Genomic DNA, 14,384 nt, shown 5'->3' with positions numbered 1-14,384 from the left:
CTTAGCTGACCCCGTGCATCGATGAGAGATAGAGGAAGAACACAAGTAGGTGGGCATGTGCAGTAAGAACCTTCTGTGCTCATTTCCTCTATCCCACATCCTTGAGTTCCCCTCATTATCCAACCAAGTCCTGGCATCAAGATCATAGTCAACCTCCTCATCACCAAATCTTTAAGCCATATTTCAATTCTCATATGCTGGATTCTCTTTACAGCTCTTTTCACTGGTGCACACTCTATAGAGGGAGCGCCTATTCCCATGGATTCCAGGCTCTACTTTTGAGGCCTCCCTCACTCTTCGATACTCCTTTATCCCTTTACCCTTAAGTAGAGACATTGCCCTAAGACTCCATCCTCAGCCTGCTCCACCCCCTCCATGCTGCATCCCTTCTCAATCCTATGCATTTCCACAGACAGGATGAGTGCCTGTCTTCACTTCTTTCCTGTGCCAAATCTCTTCTGCACAGTGGATTTCTATCTGTGTGCCTCTCTACCAACAACACTAAGGCTGAACCTACCCTTTTGTTCTCCAAATGCTCCTGCAGATTGCCCCAATTCTATAAATGGGTCCACCATGCTCCTGGTCCTGTGGCCATACACTTTATAGTTACCTACACCTTCTCCCTCCTCCTCAACCTTCACTTCCACTTAGTCTCCAAGACATACCGACTCCACACTGCTACAAGAATCCAAAGCTATTCTCTTCCATTGGCTCAGCTTCTGCTTCATTACCAATAACTTTTACCAACACAACAGCCTGTCTGCCTCCTCTCGCTCCTTAGGCACACCTCAACCAGCAGATTCCTCCCAGGCCGAATGATTGAACCATACTGTGCTGTCTGTTACCCCACTCATACCTGTCCTGCTGAATGACAGCTATGAGTAAAAATGTCCCACCTCCTTGAAAGCAGAGAACATCTTATGTATATTACATGGTAGACCTTCATGTGGGTTGAGTCAGCAGGCTGTCACCTCTTCTCAGGGAACTTCAATGGAACACTTTGTCCTATGGGATGAAGTTGAAACTCCCCAGCCCAAGCATTTAAGGCCTTATATAACCTGATCTGTAGTGGGAGGTATTCTTGTCCTGCCTCTGCTTTCCCTCATTCCCCAGCAACAGCACCCCCTTTCCCTTGGGGAACTCCCCAGTTGTGAGTTGTCCATCAAAAGTCAATATCTCCCTCACTTCAAGGGCAGATATGTGACCCAAGGTGACTCACCAACATACTGCCATCCCAGAGGACAAAGTCAGTGGCCTCTGAATAGAGATATAATCCTATGAGGAAGCACTAGAGTCTTTTTCCAGGGTTTATTTCAATAGCAGGTAAGGGAGGTACTAAGAATCATACGAGCTTTGCTGCCTTGGAGAAAGGGCCTGTGTGAGAATAAAGCTAATAAAGGGAAACAGGAATATCTGACGTTAGCACTACCTCCGGATTTTCAGCTGGACAGACTCACAGTCACCTTTTAAAAACTCTTAGATCTAGGGGCCTCTAGGTGGCTCAGTGGTTGAGCATCTGCCTTTGGCTCAGGTCATGATCCCAGGGTCCTGGGATTGAGTCCTGCATCAGGCTCTGCAGGGAGCCTGCTTCTCCCTCTGCCGGTATCTCTGCCTCTCTCTCCCCATGTGTCTCTCATGAATAAATAAAATATTTTTAAAAATAAAATAGAAACTCTGGGATCTAGATGCATTTCAGAATTCAGAACTCTTCAGATAAGAAATGTACAACAGTACACATCCTGGAGTGTATTGTATACACCTCAACCCACCTCAAGGACAGCATCCTCCTAATCAAACCCACTAAATGCATTTCTGCGACAAGACCAAAAAAAAAAAAAATTAATGCCCTAATTAATCCCAGGATAGGTCAGGATAGGTTTTGCCATGAAGAAAGTACACATCAGGTAAGGCCTGTTTGCACCAAGAATTCAGTTTCTGTTTTCAGAACCATATATACCAGATCCACATGCGGATCTGTTTAATCAACAGAGTCCCTGTTTCCTTATCTGATTGTTTATTAGTTTTATTTCAGCAGCAGGAGGTTGGGTTTTCAACACTTGCACCCAGAAGAGTCCCATCTGTATTCCTATATTTCTATATTTCAATTTTGTTTCCCATTACTCCTCTATACATACTCACATCTGAGTCAAACGCAAAAGGATAGCATAGGGAATATACTCAATAATATTGTAATAATGTTGTATGCTGACAGATGGTGACCACACTTATCACAGTGACCACTGAGTAATGTATACAATTGGTCAATCAATACTTTGTACATCTGAAACTACTGGAACATTGTTATGTTAATTACACTTCAATTAAAAAAAAACACTGTGTTTTGACTTTTTAAAAAGATTTTATTTATTCATGAAAGACAGAGAGAAAAGCAGAGACACAGGCAGAGGGAGAAGCAGGCTCCCCACTGAGCAGGGAGCCCGATGCGGGACTCGATCCCAGGACCCTGGGGTCTTGACCTGAGCCAAAGGCAGATGCTCAACCACTGAGCCACCCAGGCATCCTGTGATTCTTCAAATAAAACATCTTGCATCCTCCAGGTTGTCTATGCCTTATAAACAAAGCTGTCTGACCCAGAGATCAGGAACTTTAGCTGGGTGATTTTGTCATCTGTTCTCCCAGCCCTAGCCCTCTGTCCATGGCCCTCAGGGAAAAGTATAACTATCCCTGTCCTCTGAAGAGAGGATCAGCAAGGACACTGACTCCCCTTCCCCTTCCCCTTCCAGCCCCTACTCGATCCCCAGGGACAAGTACAAGAATCTAGAAAGTCTCAAGTCACTCCACTAAGAAACCAGCATGAACCATGGCATTCTCTTACTTTCCTTCTAGTGGCCTTTGCATCTCCTTGGAGCCCCAGTAGATCATGTGATGCTTCCTAGTCTTACTTTCTTTATATACTCGTGTTCGTTATTAGGCACCAGATTTCAACCCCACAAGGTGGCTCAAGTAGTAACAGGGTCCCCTCTTTGAAAAATGAGGCAATGGGGGTCAAGTTGGTTAATGAGAGAAAAAACCCTTGAGCTTGCTGACTCCTACTCTTGTTCTCTTTCTGGTCTCATTTTCCTGCAGGGATTAACCCACACTGAAGGGTTTATTGGCACTGATTGTCCTTTCTTGCTACCTTTAGATGTAGAGATCTCATCTGTTGAAACTCGTAAGAATACTGCATGAGCAATTTCACTCTAAATTATGTGCATATTTAACTTTAACTTTGATAAAAATAAAAATTAACAGATATATACATATGGATGTACACACGTCCATATATCTGCATACATATATTCTAGCAGGCATGAAGGTCTGTAAGCATTCATTTTTCCCCACCCAGGAAGCCAAGCGTCATTCTCTGTCATCGAATCCAACCTGAATTAGCCAAGCGATAAAGTCCCGAGGCACAGCAATGCCTGGAGATACTTCAGCCTTGGGAAAACCCAGACACTGCTTCATATAACTAGAACAGACAAGGCAAATACCCCTCCCTGCCCAGGGGATGTTTCTGGGTCAGGACTCCCTCCCTTAACCAAAGAGTCAGACATCGCTGGCCACTTTCCCAGCACACTACCCTGCTTCTCTGGCTGACCTTTAAGGTTAAGACCTCTGGATATAAGCTCATGAAAGACAGTGATAAGGCAAATTCAGCTGCCTTTGGGTAAAAATGTAGTTTTTCATTTTCAATAGACCCCCAAATCCCAATGGCCACATATGAGCCATTCCTGACCTATGAGGTTAATGCAACAGATCCACCATCACCAGGCCAAGCCCTCTGAATTGCTGTTTTCCAGTCGAGGTTCTCCTGCTCATGAGAACGAAGCATGTGAGAGGTGCTAGCGGGGGTCGGGGCTGAAGTTCTTGGGTGTGAAGAGCTGCTGCGCAAAGCCAGATGGACTCCTACATCGATTTATTTTGCTGTTTACAATATGCCTAAGAATGCAATGAGGGGAGCACAGTCCACTCCCATTCAGCCCAGCAGGCTAGCCACGTCCCTACTAGCAATGCCAACCATATGCACCCAGAACCCACTGGCCACTGTTTGTCAGCACCGTGATCACGCCACATTACTTAAAGGTTAGAATTCATCAGCAGAGTGGGAGGCCCTCGGCACATCTCTGAACAAAGTTCCTCCTACTAAAGATCCTTAGGAAATGCTGCTTCTAACTCTACATTCAGAATTAAAATATAAATTCAAATACGATCTCATATAACGTACCAAGGTAAGAGGCTTTATAAGGTAATCAATCCTCAGATATTTTTCTTCTCTGTCTTCCATCTCCGGAGAGCTTATCCTATAATATTTAATGGACCACAACAAGGATCAAGCAGGGAGGAAGGCACCATCATGGGAAATCAGCCAGAATTGTTTAGAGTCCAACAGAAACTATTTTTAAAGTATTTTATATTGTTAGTTGAAATGGAAAACCATTTTCCCTGTCTACAAAGCTTTGATTTAGCGCTTTTTGCTCAGCCATTAAAAATTTATTTTCCTGATCTTCACATTTTGCATCTCCCAGTTTAAAAAAAAAAAAAGTCTTCCTTTCTCCCTATCTAAATAAAGTTGGAGTCTCACTTATTTCAGATTCAGATTCAACAAACCTTCCTCTGCAAGCCTATGTTCTGAGCAATGCACAGTCAACTCAGTTATCTAGAGATTTATCATCTTACAGATGGAGGCACAGGGGCTCCATTAAGTTCACTGACTTTCCTGCTTTCAAAGACCTTGCAAGTGGCATCCCTGGAGTTTCCAAGTCTCTGCTTTCAATGGGAACTCCAGGTAAAATATTTCCCTAGTACTGCTTGCATCTGGCTTTATCCTTCTGGAATCTCGCTCAAGATAAGTTACATGGTTTGAGGAGAGCTTTTCGCTACCGGTAATCTCAGTTTGGGATCAAGGATTATATGCAATTCACAGAAGGATAAATACAGCTCTTGCACACGGCAAACAACCCCCACAAGGGAGCTTCTGAGTTCAAATAACCAGAAATTAAGCCCTGCCGGTTTGTAGAGTTAGTCCAAACAAAGGTTCACAATTAACACCATGTCAGGTCTTCATTCCTTTCTGTCACTGCCACCCTCTGACCACTACACTGTTAGTTCTGAGAGTCAGAGCATGGATTGGGAGGGAGGACCAAGGCCTCCCTTCCATCCGCATGAGGCCACAGGCAGGGCATCCCAGAGCCTAGGAGGCCTGGCAGTCAGGGCCGGCAGGGGAAGAAAGGGCAATCTAGTACCAAGCAAAACAGGATACACACCAACATGACGACAACTACTACTACTACTGATGATGGCATCATTTCAGATTTCCAAGGCATAACCATCCACAAATACTCCCATTATGTGGAAAACCTATCAAAACATAATGCTACCTCTGTAGCCAAAAGCAAGAGAAGTCTCATTACTCTTCCCTTCCAGGAAGCCAAGCATGTCCTTTTTGCCTGTCCGCTTGCTCGCTCTTGTGTTCCTCTGCGCATCCTATTTTTCATGAATGCAAGAGGCACACCTACTCTTTTTCTGTGGAATTCTCGAGGCCAGAGATTTCTACCTCTGGTGACTCTAAGTGCTAAGAGGCCATATAGAACATCACACAGAAATTCTGAGTAGCCCAAACTGTACCTTAGCTGTGGTGAAAATTCACTACCTTACTCACCTAAAATATTGCACTAAAGACGTCAGAAACACCCCCGACGTATTAAATGCTGTCACTGGCAATAAGAGGTCTCAGTTCCAATCTGTGACCCACGAGGTGGGACCCCAAGCCCAAATGGGTAAAGACAGAACATTCCAGAAACGTCTACAAATTAGTCCCTGCCCTCAATGGAAGAGCCACTGGCTTAGGGATGGAGATGCAAAGAAAGAATAACAAGAGGATGTCTAAAGTGTTAAAAGGTCAGGGCAGTAAAAGAAGAATAAGATATATGTTTGGCCCTCACACTGCAGGGAAAGTGCATGTGTGAACTCCATTCACCACCCCAAAGACTTAGCATAGTGTCACCCTCCCCCCACCCCCCCCCACCTTTGATCTACAGAGCAAACGCTTCACACTGTAAGGCTCGCTGACCTTTTTACACTGTTATGGCATCAGTTCAAGGGGTCCTCTGCAACCTTTGAAAGCACTAAATTTCTTCACTGGGATTGTAAAAACCACAATAAATGGTATTTGGTGTCATCTGTACGGAAAGTTTCTTTGCATCACTTTTTAAATGAAAAGCCACCACTCTTCATCAGAAGACATCCTGTAAACACAGTCAGGTGAAGTCACACGACACTGCAGTGTCTGCTTGCTCAAAGTGGGTTCGGGGACAGAATCTCCTCCCTCACTCTGCCAGGCTCTGCAATATCTCAGTTCTATTTAATGAGTTCATTAAGAAACAGGTATTTCTCCTCTTGCAAGTCATGAAGCTTCTCAGAGTCAAGAAGTCCAGGTCCGTTTGAAACAAGTATCTGTGAATTAATACTGAACATTTGTTCCCAGTCTACTGAGCCACTAAATCAGGGAACTGGGGATGTTACTTTGTTCTTCTTTCCTCCTATGGGATAGTGGAGGGGGAGATACCCTAAAAGGCAGGGTTCACACAGGAGGAGGCCTGAGCCAGAGAGTCCTAGGTCTGAATCATGGTTTTGCCACCATCTAGCTGGATGACCCTCTGTGGGTCATCCTCTCCAGGATCTTGGGTTTCCAATTTGCTGAGTGGGCGGGGACAGCCACCCAAATGGTCATTTTGCAGATTACCCCCAACCCCCAAAAAATGTATGTTCAAGAACTTATTTTCTAAATATGTCTCCTATATGGGAGATGCACCTCTGGAAAGATAATTAACAAGGCTCCTTTGATTGTTAGGGTTCCCAGTTACATTCCAGGGTCACACCCAGCACCCAATTTTAAGCTCATGTAAAAGGAGGAGAGATTCTGTTTTCTTCTGATGAAATACGAAGCTAGTAGGATCCTTACAAACCATTAGGATAGAACTCTCCTGAAGATGACAGGCACTCGGGCAACAAAATCTAGCTCCCTTCCCTTCCCTTTCTTTTCCTTCCTTCCTTTCTTCCTTTCTTGCTTCCGGGTGTGTGTTGGATAGGGACCGACCAAGCTGTGTGTATATGTGTGTGTATGTGTGTGTGTGTGTGTTTGTAGGGGGCGTGGCGGGGGTGGATAAAGACTTTGCCCCTTGCCCTGGTTTCCGTCCTCAAAGGACTGGCCTCTCGGGAACACGTCGTCCCTCTTGACCCGTAAAGCCCCAAACCTCAGGCTCCCGCTCCTTTGAAGAGCCCCCCCACCCCCACCCCCACCCCCACCCCCGCCCCCAGCGCTCCCTATCCCCTTCCAGATGCAGTGACGGGCGCTCTGCCTCCCTCCCTCAGTGCCGCATCCCCCAGGCAGCTGCGGGGCTCAGCGCTCCGGGCTCCCGTTCCTGGACGTGGATTGCAATAGCACCAGGCACCGTCTGTGCCCTCTCGGTCCCGGGGCACCCGCAGCCCCTTCCTTTCCCTCCACCCCGGGAGAGCACGCAGGGCACGTGCATCCGGAGCAGTCCCAGAAGCGGGTCTGCCGCCGAGGTGCCCCATCACCCTCGCCGCCCACCCCCAGCACAGTCCGGCCAAGGTCTGGCCAGAGCCCCCTCCTGCAGCCAGGCCTGGAGAAGTGAGTCACGGAGGTGTGAGAGTACGGGGGGCGGGGCGGGGCGGGGCGGGACCATCGCGTCACTTTCTCGGACCCGTGTCCGCGGCCCTCGCCGCTCTCATTTCTTACAGGGAGGAGGGCGAGGATCGTTTGGCTCGGAAGGACCTCCAAATCTGTTGCGCTCCCGATCAGCCCCGCAGCACCGTTTAATTCATTGTCTCCCAGCTGGGCGGCTGTGCGGAAAGCCCGGGAGCGGCGCCCCGCACGCCCCGCGCCCGCTGCCCGCCCGCCTCTGGGCCCTGCGCGCCCCTACCCGCGGGGAGCCCCGCAGCTCCCCCCGAGCAGGACCAGCCAGCGGGGCTCGGGAGCTGCCCACCTTCCTTCTCCCGCCCCGCTCCGCGAGGCCCCACTCGGATCTCCCCAGGGAGCCGAGGAAGCCGGGAGGTGTCTCCCCACATCTGCGCTCACGCCGGGTCCGGCCCTCCCTTCCCCTCCCGCCGCCTCCCTCCTCCTTCCAGCTCCAGTCCCCGCGCCTCCTTCGCCTCCAGCGCCCGGCGGTGCTCTCCCGCGGGGGGAGCAAACTACTTTCTGGGCTAAATTCAGGTCCGAGCCGGGAAGGCTTTCCCTTCCTCGCCTTCTCCTTACGCTTGGCTCTCAGAAACCGCAAGGAGCGCGCTCACCCCTCTAACCGCCCCCCCCCCCCAAAAAAAGGAGCTCAGGCCACCAATGCTCTCCGACTTTCCAGGTCAAAAGATCCGGTAGGGTCTGCAACCACCACGGGGGTATGCACACTCTGGATTTTTCCAGAGACCCTACCTGTCCCTCGCGGCTTGCAAAGGAAAAAAAAAAAAAAAAAAAAGTAAACAAAACCAACCCTAGTAACTTTGGGGAGTGTGTGTGTGTGTAAGAGAGAGAGAAAACCGCTCAAGAGTTAGGGCAACAGCTGCAAGAGCACATCTGGAAGAGGGGGAAGGGGGCTGCCCGGGGGGGGGGGGGGGGCAAGAAGCGCGAAGTCGCTGGAGGCTGCCCCTGCCCCGGCAGCTTCGGGGCCAGGGCCCCGGCCAGCCCGTCGTTACCTGTCCTATGTTGATGAATCCGTACTTGCTGGCGATGCGGTCGGCCTCCGGGAAGCCGCCGGCGATCTTGACCGCCCAGTGGTTGGTGTAGACGCGCGTCCGGCACACGGGAAGCAGGCAGCCCCCGAGCAGCGCCAGCACGCACAGCAGGTCCAGGCGTCCCGGGCCGCAGCCGCGGCTCCCCCAGCCCATGGCCCCGGCGCCTCTCCGCCTCCCTCGCCCGCTCGCGGACTCCGCGCACGAGCCGCGCGCACAACTAACTTCTCCGGCCTGGGCCGCCCCGGCGCGCAGCCCCCGGCCGCCGCGGCGCGCAGCCCCGGGCGATCCGCAGGAGGCGGCGAGCCCCGGCTGGGAGCGAACGGCGAGCCTCGCGGTGAGGCTGGACCGCCTAGACCATCCCTGGGGCTGCGGGGACCTGCGCTCCCTGCCCTCCGGCCCGCAGGGCGAGCGGCGGGGCTCCCCGGCCCGGGCGCAGGCGGCGGCGGGGCAGGCGCCCTCCCGCAGTCGGGGCTCGGCCGCTCGGCTCCCGACTCCGACTCGCCCTCGCTCCTCCCCGGGCCCCGGAGCGCGGCGGAGGCGGCGGTGCAGGCAGCGGCCGGGCGCCCCCTCTGCTGGCCCGGGCTCCGAGCGCTCGCTAGCTCGCTCCCTGCGCTCCCTCCGGCTCCGAGCGGCGCGCGGGGAGTGTGAGCGGCAATGGCAGCAGCGCCTGCTCTGCATAAATGACTCCCCCGCCCCCCGACACCCCTCCTCTCCCACAGCCCCCTCCTCCGCTCCCTCCTCCGCCCGCCGGAGCGCGGCCGCAGCCAGGCGCCAGCCAGGTCCTAGCGCCGCCGGCTTCCCGGGGCTGTAACCTCCAAGGGTCCCGGGCGGCCCAAGCGAGACTCTCTCCAAAGGGCTGCGAGGGGGGCTCCGGGCGCCGCGGCTCTGCCCCCTTCTCTTCCTCTCCTCCTCGCGTTGGAACGGATTTACCGCCCCTCCGCGAAAGACGGCGGAGATCTCCAGGTCGGTGCCGGCCGAGCGCCCCGAGGATTCATTCATCCTGGCTCTGAACCTCCTTAAACGACTCCGTATTTAGGAAGGTCACTTGCGTGTCAATTGCCGAACGAATAACTCGAGATTTTCACTTCGTTAATCCTCCACGCTTTTCAGCAGCTGTTTATGTTACACACCCTGCTCCCGGGAGAGGCCACCACGCGGGACCGGACCGCGCATCGACTCTTGCAAAACCCAAACCACCGTGGCTCCGAAGCCGAGTCTGCTGCCTGCTGACTTTCGAAATCTGTGCATCTGATAGGAGGCGAGGCGAAGCCACCGGAGAGTAAAATTCCAGTCGCAGCATTGAGGAAAGATGTTTCTGTGAATATCTGGTACCAAAGTGGATGGAGACGTTGGGCCAAGGGAGTACATTCATTCATTCGTCCCACGGAGTCTGATGAGGGCGGCTTTCTCTCCACCAAGGGAAAAGTTTTCCAACTTTTCCAAGCGCGGCCCTGCAACAGCGAGAGACTTCAATATAAAAAGGACCGCAGAGGAAGTTCAGATGAAACCTGGGCCTGCGCCGGCTTCCTTACTGTCTCCAGCGCTGTGACTGCCCGGGCAGGAGCGAGCTTGGATTAACCCAAGCTCTTTCTGCAGAGCCACCTCCCTGCCTCTTTTTGGTGGCACAGGACGATCTCTCACGGAAAGAAAATGTACCCTTGATGTAACAACTCAGCTGGCCTCAGGAGTATTCACCATACCCCTAACTCCCACCCGCCCCCTTTATTTTCTCTGCTTTTCCCAATCCCCCTCCCCCGCCAATCTTTTTCTTCTTAAGCGTTGGTTAAATGTATTTGAGATGAATTAACCTATCACACCTCTAGCTTTGGATAATGATTCTTTTATCTGCCTCGGGCCCCACTGTTCTCCCTTTCTCCCCTCAGCCGTTCAACCGTATCTGCCAACTCAAAACTCATAAAGTTCATGAAACCCCAAAAAAGTGAAATTATCGCTTTATGACATTTTAGACATTGTCTAAGGTCTTCCATGTATGTTATCTAATCTTGAAACCAAACTCACGAAAATAACATTATCCCCCACCCCACCCCATCTTAGCTGATGAAGATGTGGAAGGTCAGAAGAGGTCAGTCATTTGCAGAAGGACAAATATTTTATTCTGTTGGACTGATTTGGAACATCTCTGGAGCACCTCTGACTTGCCAGGCTCTGTGCTGGACACTGAAGAAAGAGGAGGAGGGAGGGAGAGAAAATGGAGCACAAAGGATTTAGTGGAATTCAGTGACCTCTGACTAACTCTAGAGGTCATTGTTCTTAGTACTATTATTGTCATCATTATTTACAGGTGGAAAAGCATAAGCAGTATTACTATTATTACTATTGTTGTTATTGTTATTTACAGGTGGAACAACATAAGTGCTGGGCTTTCGAGTTTCAGTACAGTCTTACTACTGGCCAGTCCCTCTGCACACACCACTTCCTCCATCCCCAGTCTGGAGTCCAGAAAGTTTACAATCTATTAGATCACTGTAAATTGCCACCCAGGCCACCTGCACCTACCCATGGGACACTGGATTACTCTTCCAGTAGCTACCAGGTTTCAGATGGGATGGGAAGAGATCAGTCAAAATCCCAATCTCAATATACATCAGTCATTCTTCCTTTCAGAAGCAGGGTGGAGGGGAGGTGGGCATTAGCTGTCTGTGGGTAGGGCGAGCCTGTCTGTGGATGATCCACAGGACGGTGGCCACTGTGAGGACCACACGAGGTCTCATAAAGTCCAGTCTGAAGTTTTCTCTGGGTCTCTGGGGCCATTATTGTTTAGGATCCCAGAAAGACAAATGCTTCTCTTTGAAAGCGATGTTGTCCCTGGGCTTCCACTTTTGATTGAAATGAAAAGGAATCACTACACCTGGTCTCTTGAGGCCTGGAGGTTGTTTCCTAAGAGTAACAAAACTACTCCTTGATATTTTTTTTCTCCATGGTGTCTTTCCCTTTTTCTTTCCAACTAACACTCTCGCCTTCCATGAGCATGCCCTGCTTGGCACGCACACACAGCATTCACTGCGTTGAACATGAGAGAGAATTGGAAAATGAGGTAGGAAACAGGCAAACCACTTTTCTGCTTGGTAAACCAATCCCGAGGCCAGCTTTTGAGCTTACTCAAAGGGTATATTCTTTCATTTAGACGCATATGTATTTAGAAGGGAAAATCCTAGCCCTGTTCAGAAAATGAAAAGGATCTGGGACTCCATACATCGGTCACATCGAACACAAGAATGTAGATTCCTTCTTCTTGTCCATCACTTTTGTAGCTCCCTTCCAGTTTGCTTTTGAAGAGTATGATTCTTAAACTTCAGTGAGACCAAGGAAGCCCCTCTGCCATTGCTGTGAAGGCTTTGGGATCTGCCTTCATGAACTCATTAGCCTCCTTGATTAGGGCCATTTGGCCTCCATGAAGGATCAGGAGCTATGGCAAAAAAAACATCTTCTTTCTCGACCTTAAGCTCTGCTGGTTCTCACGATCAGCTCTGTTAGCAATGGCTCAGGAGCCAAAGGAACAAGGAACTGATAGAACTGGTTAGTGCAAAACCATCACTGACATTGGCAAAGAAGCTAAATCCAAGATTTGTGCAAATGCTTCCTTTTTTATGCATGGAGTAGCCTTGCAAGTCTGACCCTGGACTCTTCCTCCAGAATGTGCCATATGGCAGGAAATCAGGCAGTTTTAAGTTTTACTCTACCTTATACTTAGCAATACATTACTTGATAATGAGGCCCCACTAGTGGCTGGCCTCTCTGTCAAGGTCCCTCACGGCTTTAAAAGCAAATTTCAGTGAAATGCAATGAACAGAAATCCAGGCAGTTTCGTGGGAGAGGTGAACAAGAGCCCTGTAAGGATTCATCTTGAAACTCTACAAACGAGCATTAGTCTGGGAAGAGTTTGCCTTATGAGACACCTCATTTCTTCCTCTGCTACATCCTTTGCTGGAAATTGACCTTTAAGGGCTCTTCTAACCTGAAATTCTGTGAATCAATAATAAATTGGTAATGGACAGTTTGGAGCTGACTGAGAAGGAAAAAAAATGCCACTGAGAATTTCGCTGCCCAGGAGAAGAGTCACCAAATTTATGGAGATTCTAATCAGTTTTCCAGTATATCAGATTCAGAGTTGGCAGTGAAAATTTGTCAGATTTAATGATAATAATAAATGGTAATAATAACTACCATTTATTAAGGACTAGTAATATGCCAGGCACTGAGCCAAACACATTTCAGGCCTTAATCTCATTCGTAGAGCATCAGAGCTGAAAGAAACCTTACATATCAGAGAATCTAACTTCTTTATTTAATAAAGAAGAAAACTGAGGCCAATATAAAACTAAATTGGAAGACAGCAATCTCATCATGGGAAAATGAGTTCACAATGCATGAATAATATAAATAAAACAAAGGAGTGGCCGCAAGGACCAAAGATGATAGTGCGCTAGGAACCTAGGATTGATGTTGATCTGACTGGCACACCAGGATTAATAACTTTCAGTAGAATGAAAATATGACTTAGCATCTCTGATTCCATATTTCCATAGATGATTAACCACCACCACTTAACAATATCATCCATGACACACAGGAGGTATCACAAGACTTATCTCAGGGCTCTATAGTGTCTTCACTGCAAAATCTGTAGGATGCTAACAGCTGACTATACCAGATTTCAGGAGGCTTTTGCTCCATCCTTGACCTGTTTGAAGTTGATTTAGATTGGCATAGTTGACCCTCTCCTGTGGACATTTAAATTCTGCAATGAGAAGCTGGTTCCCAAAAGGCTCTCAGTTGGAAGCAAAGTGTAAAGGTTGCAGGTGAAGGATACCAACTGTCTGTTACCTTCTAGCTTCTACCTGTGATCCCAGAGCAGTATCCCTCTAGGATGGATATGATGGATGGATGTGATGCCACTTCTCCTCACCCAGCCTCTAATCCAGGGAAAAGCAAGTAGAGAAGGGGTGGGAAAAATCAAAGCAGTAGGCTTGGGTATTGGAGCTTCACCCACCAAAAGGAATCTACTCTCCATCCATGGTAGCAGCCCTCTTCCAGGAGTCAAGACTTGCTCTTTTTGGAATGTCTCTGGACCTTTCTTTCCAAAACATTTTCTCGACTTTTATTTTTATTCTTAAACCTCTCAGAGAATCAAGAGTTAAATAACTACTGACTTAATAACATGATCTTGCTTTGGAAGACCAAGTTAAATGGACGCTAGGAATTCAATTTCTTTTCTTTTTTTTTGTTTTTGAGTCCGGGCAGTAGCTCTAATTCGTTGATGCCAAATGATACATTGTAATTCAAAACATATTCAGTATGACTTTTACTTGTTTATCTGAAGCAAGATAAATTATGACAAAATTATTTCACAAATATCTTGTATGAGTACATACCTCATGCTTATTATATTCCACCATTTCCAGAAACTGTATATCTAGATCGCTGTGCATGACATAAATTCATTCTTCCCCTGGTGTATGCAGGATGGAGTTACTACAAAACCTTTGTGTACCTAGTGTTCAAACACCACCCTACCAACCTTCCCTGGCCCTACTTCAGATTTTAGTAATGTGTGAAAAAAAAAAAGCACATCTTTTCTCTCTCTTAACCCTTAGATGCATGGTAAAAGTATTTATTAG

At 48.8% G+C, this 14,384-nt stretch overlaps 1 protein-coding gene across 3 annotated transcripts in view; it reads right to left on the bottom strand.

Moving 5' to 3' along the window:
* The window catches only part of PCSK5 (proprotein convertase subtilisin/kexin type 5), a 449,210-nt gene extending 439,817 nt beyond the window's left edge, over positions 1–9,393 (bottom strand). For 2 of the 3 annotated variants that reach the window (XM_072762655.1, XM_026001535.2), the window contains exon 1: positions 8,707–9,261. In XM_072762655.1, coding sequence (XP_072618756.1) covers positions 8,707–8,898 — 192 coding nt within the window. In that variant the 5' untranslated portion in view covers positions 8,899–9,261. Of the gene's footprint in view, positions 1–8,706 lie in introns of all 3 variants that reach the window. The other variant, XM_026001533.2, reaches the window with a different exon arrangement.
* Positions 9,394–14,384: the final 4,991 nt, after the last annotated feature.

Source organism: Vulpes vulpes, chromosome 1 (assembly GCF_048418805.1).
Source record: "Vulpes vulpes isolate BD-2025 chromosome 1, VulVul3, whole genome shotgun sequence".
NCBI lineage: Eukaryota > Metazoa > Chordata > Mammalia > Carnivora > Canidae > Vulpes > Vulpes vulpes.
The sequence above is the reverse complement of the archived record's forward strand: the minus strand, read 5'-3'. Positions and strand labels throughout refer to the sequence as shown.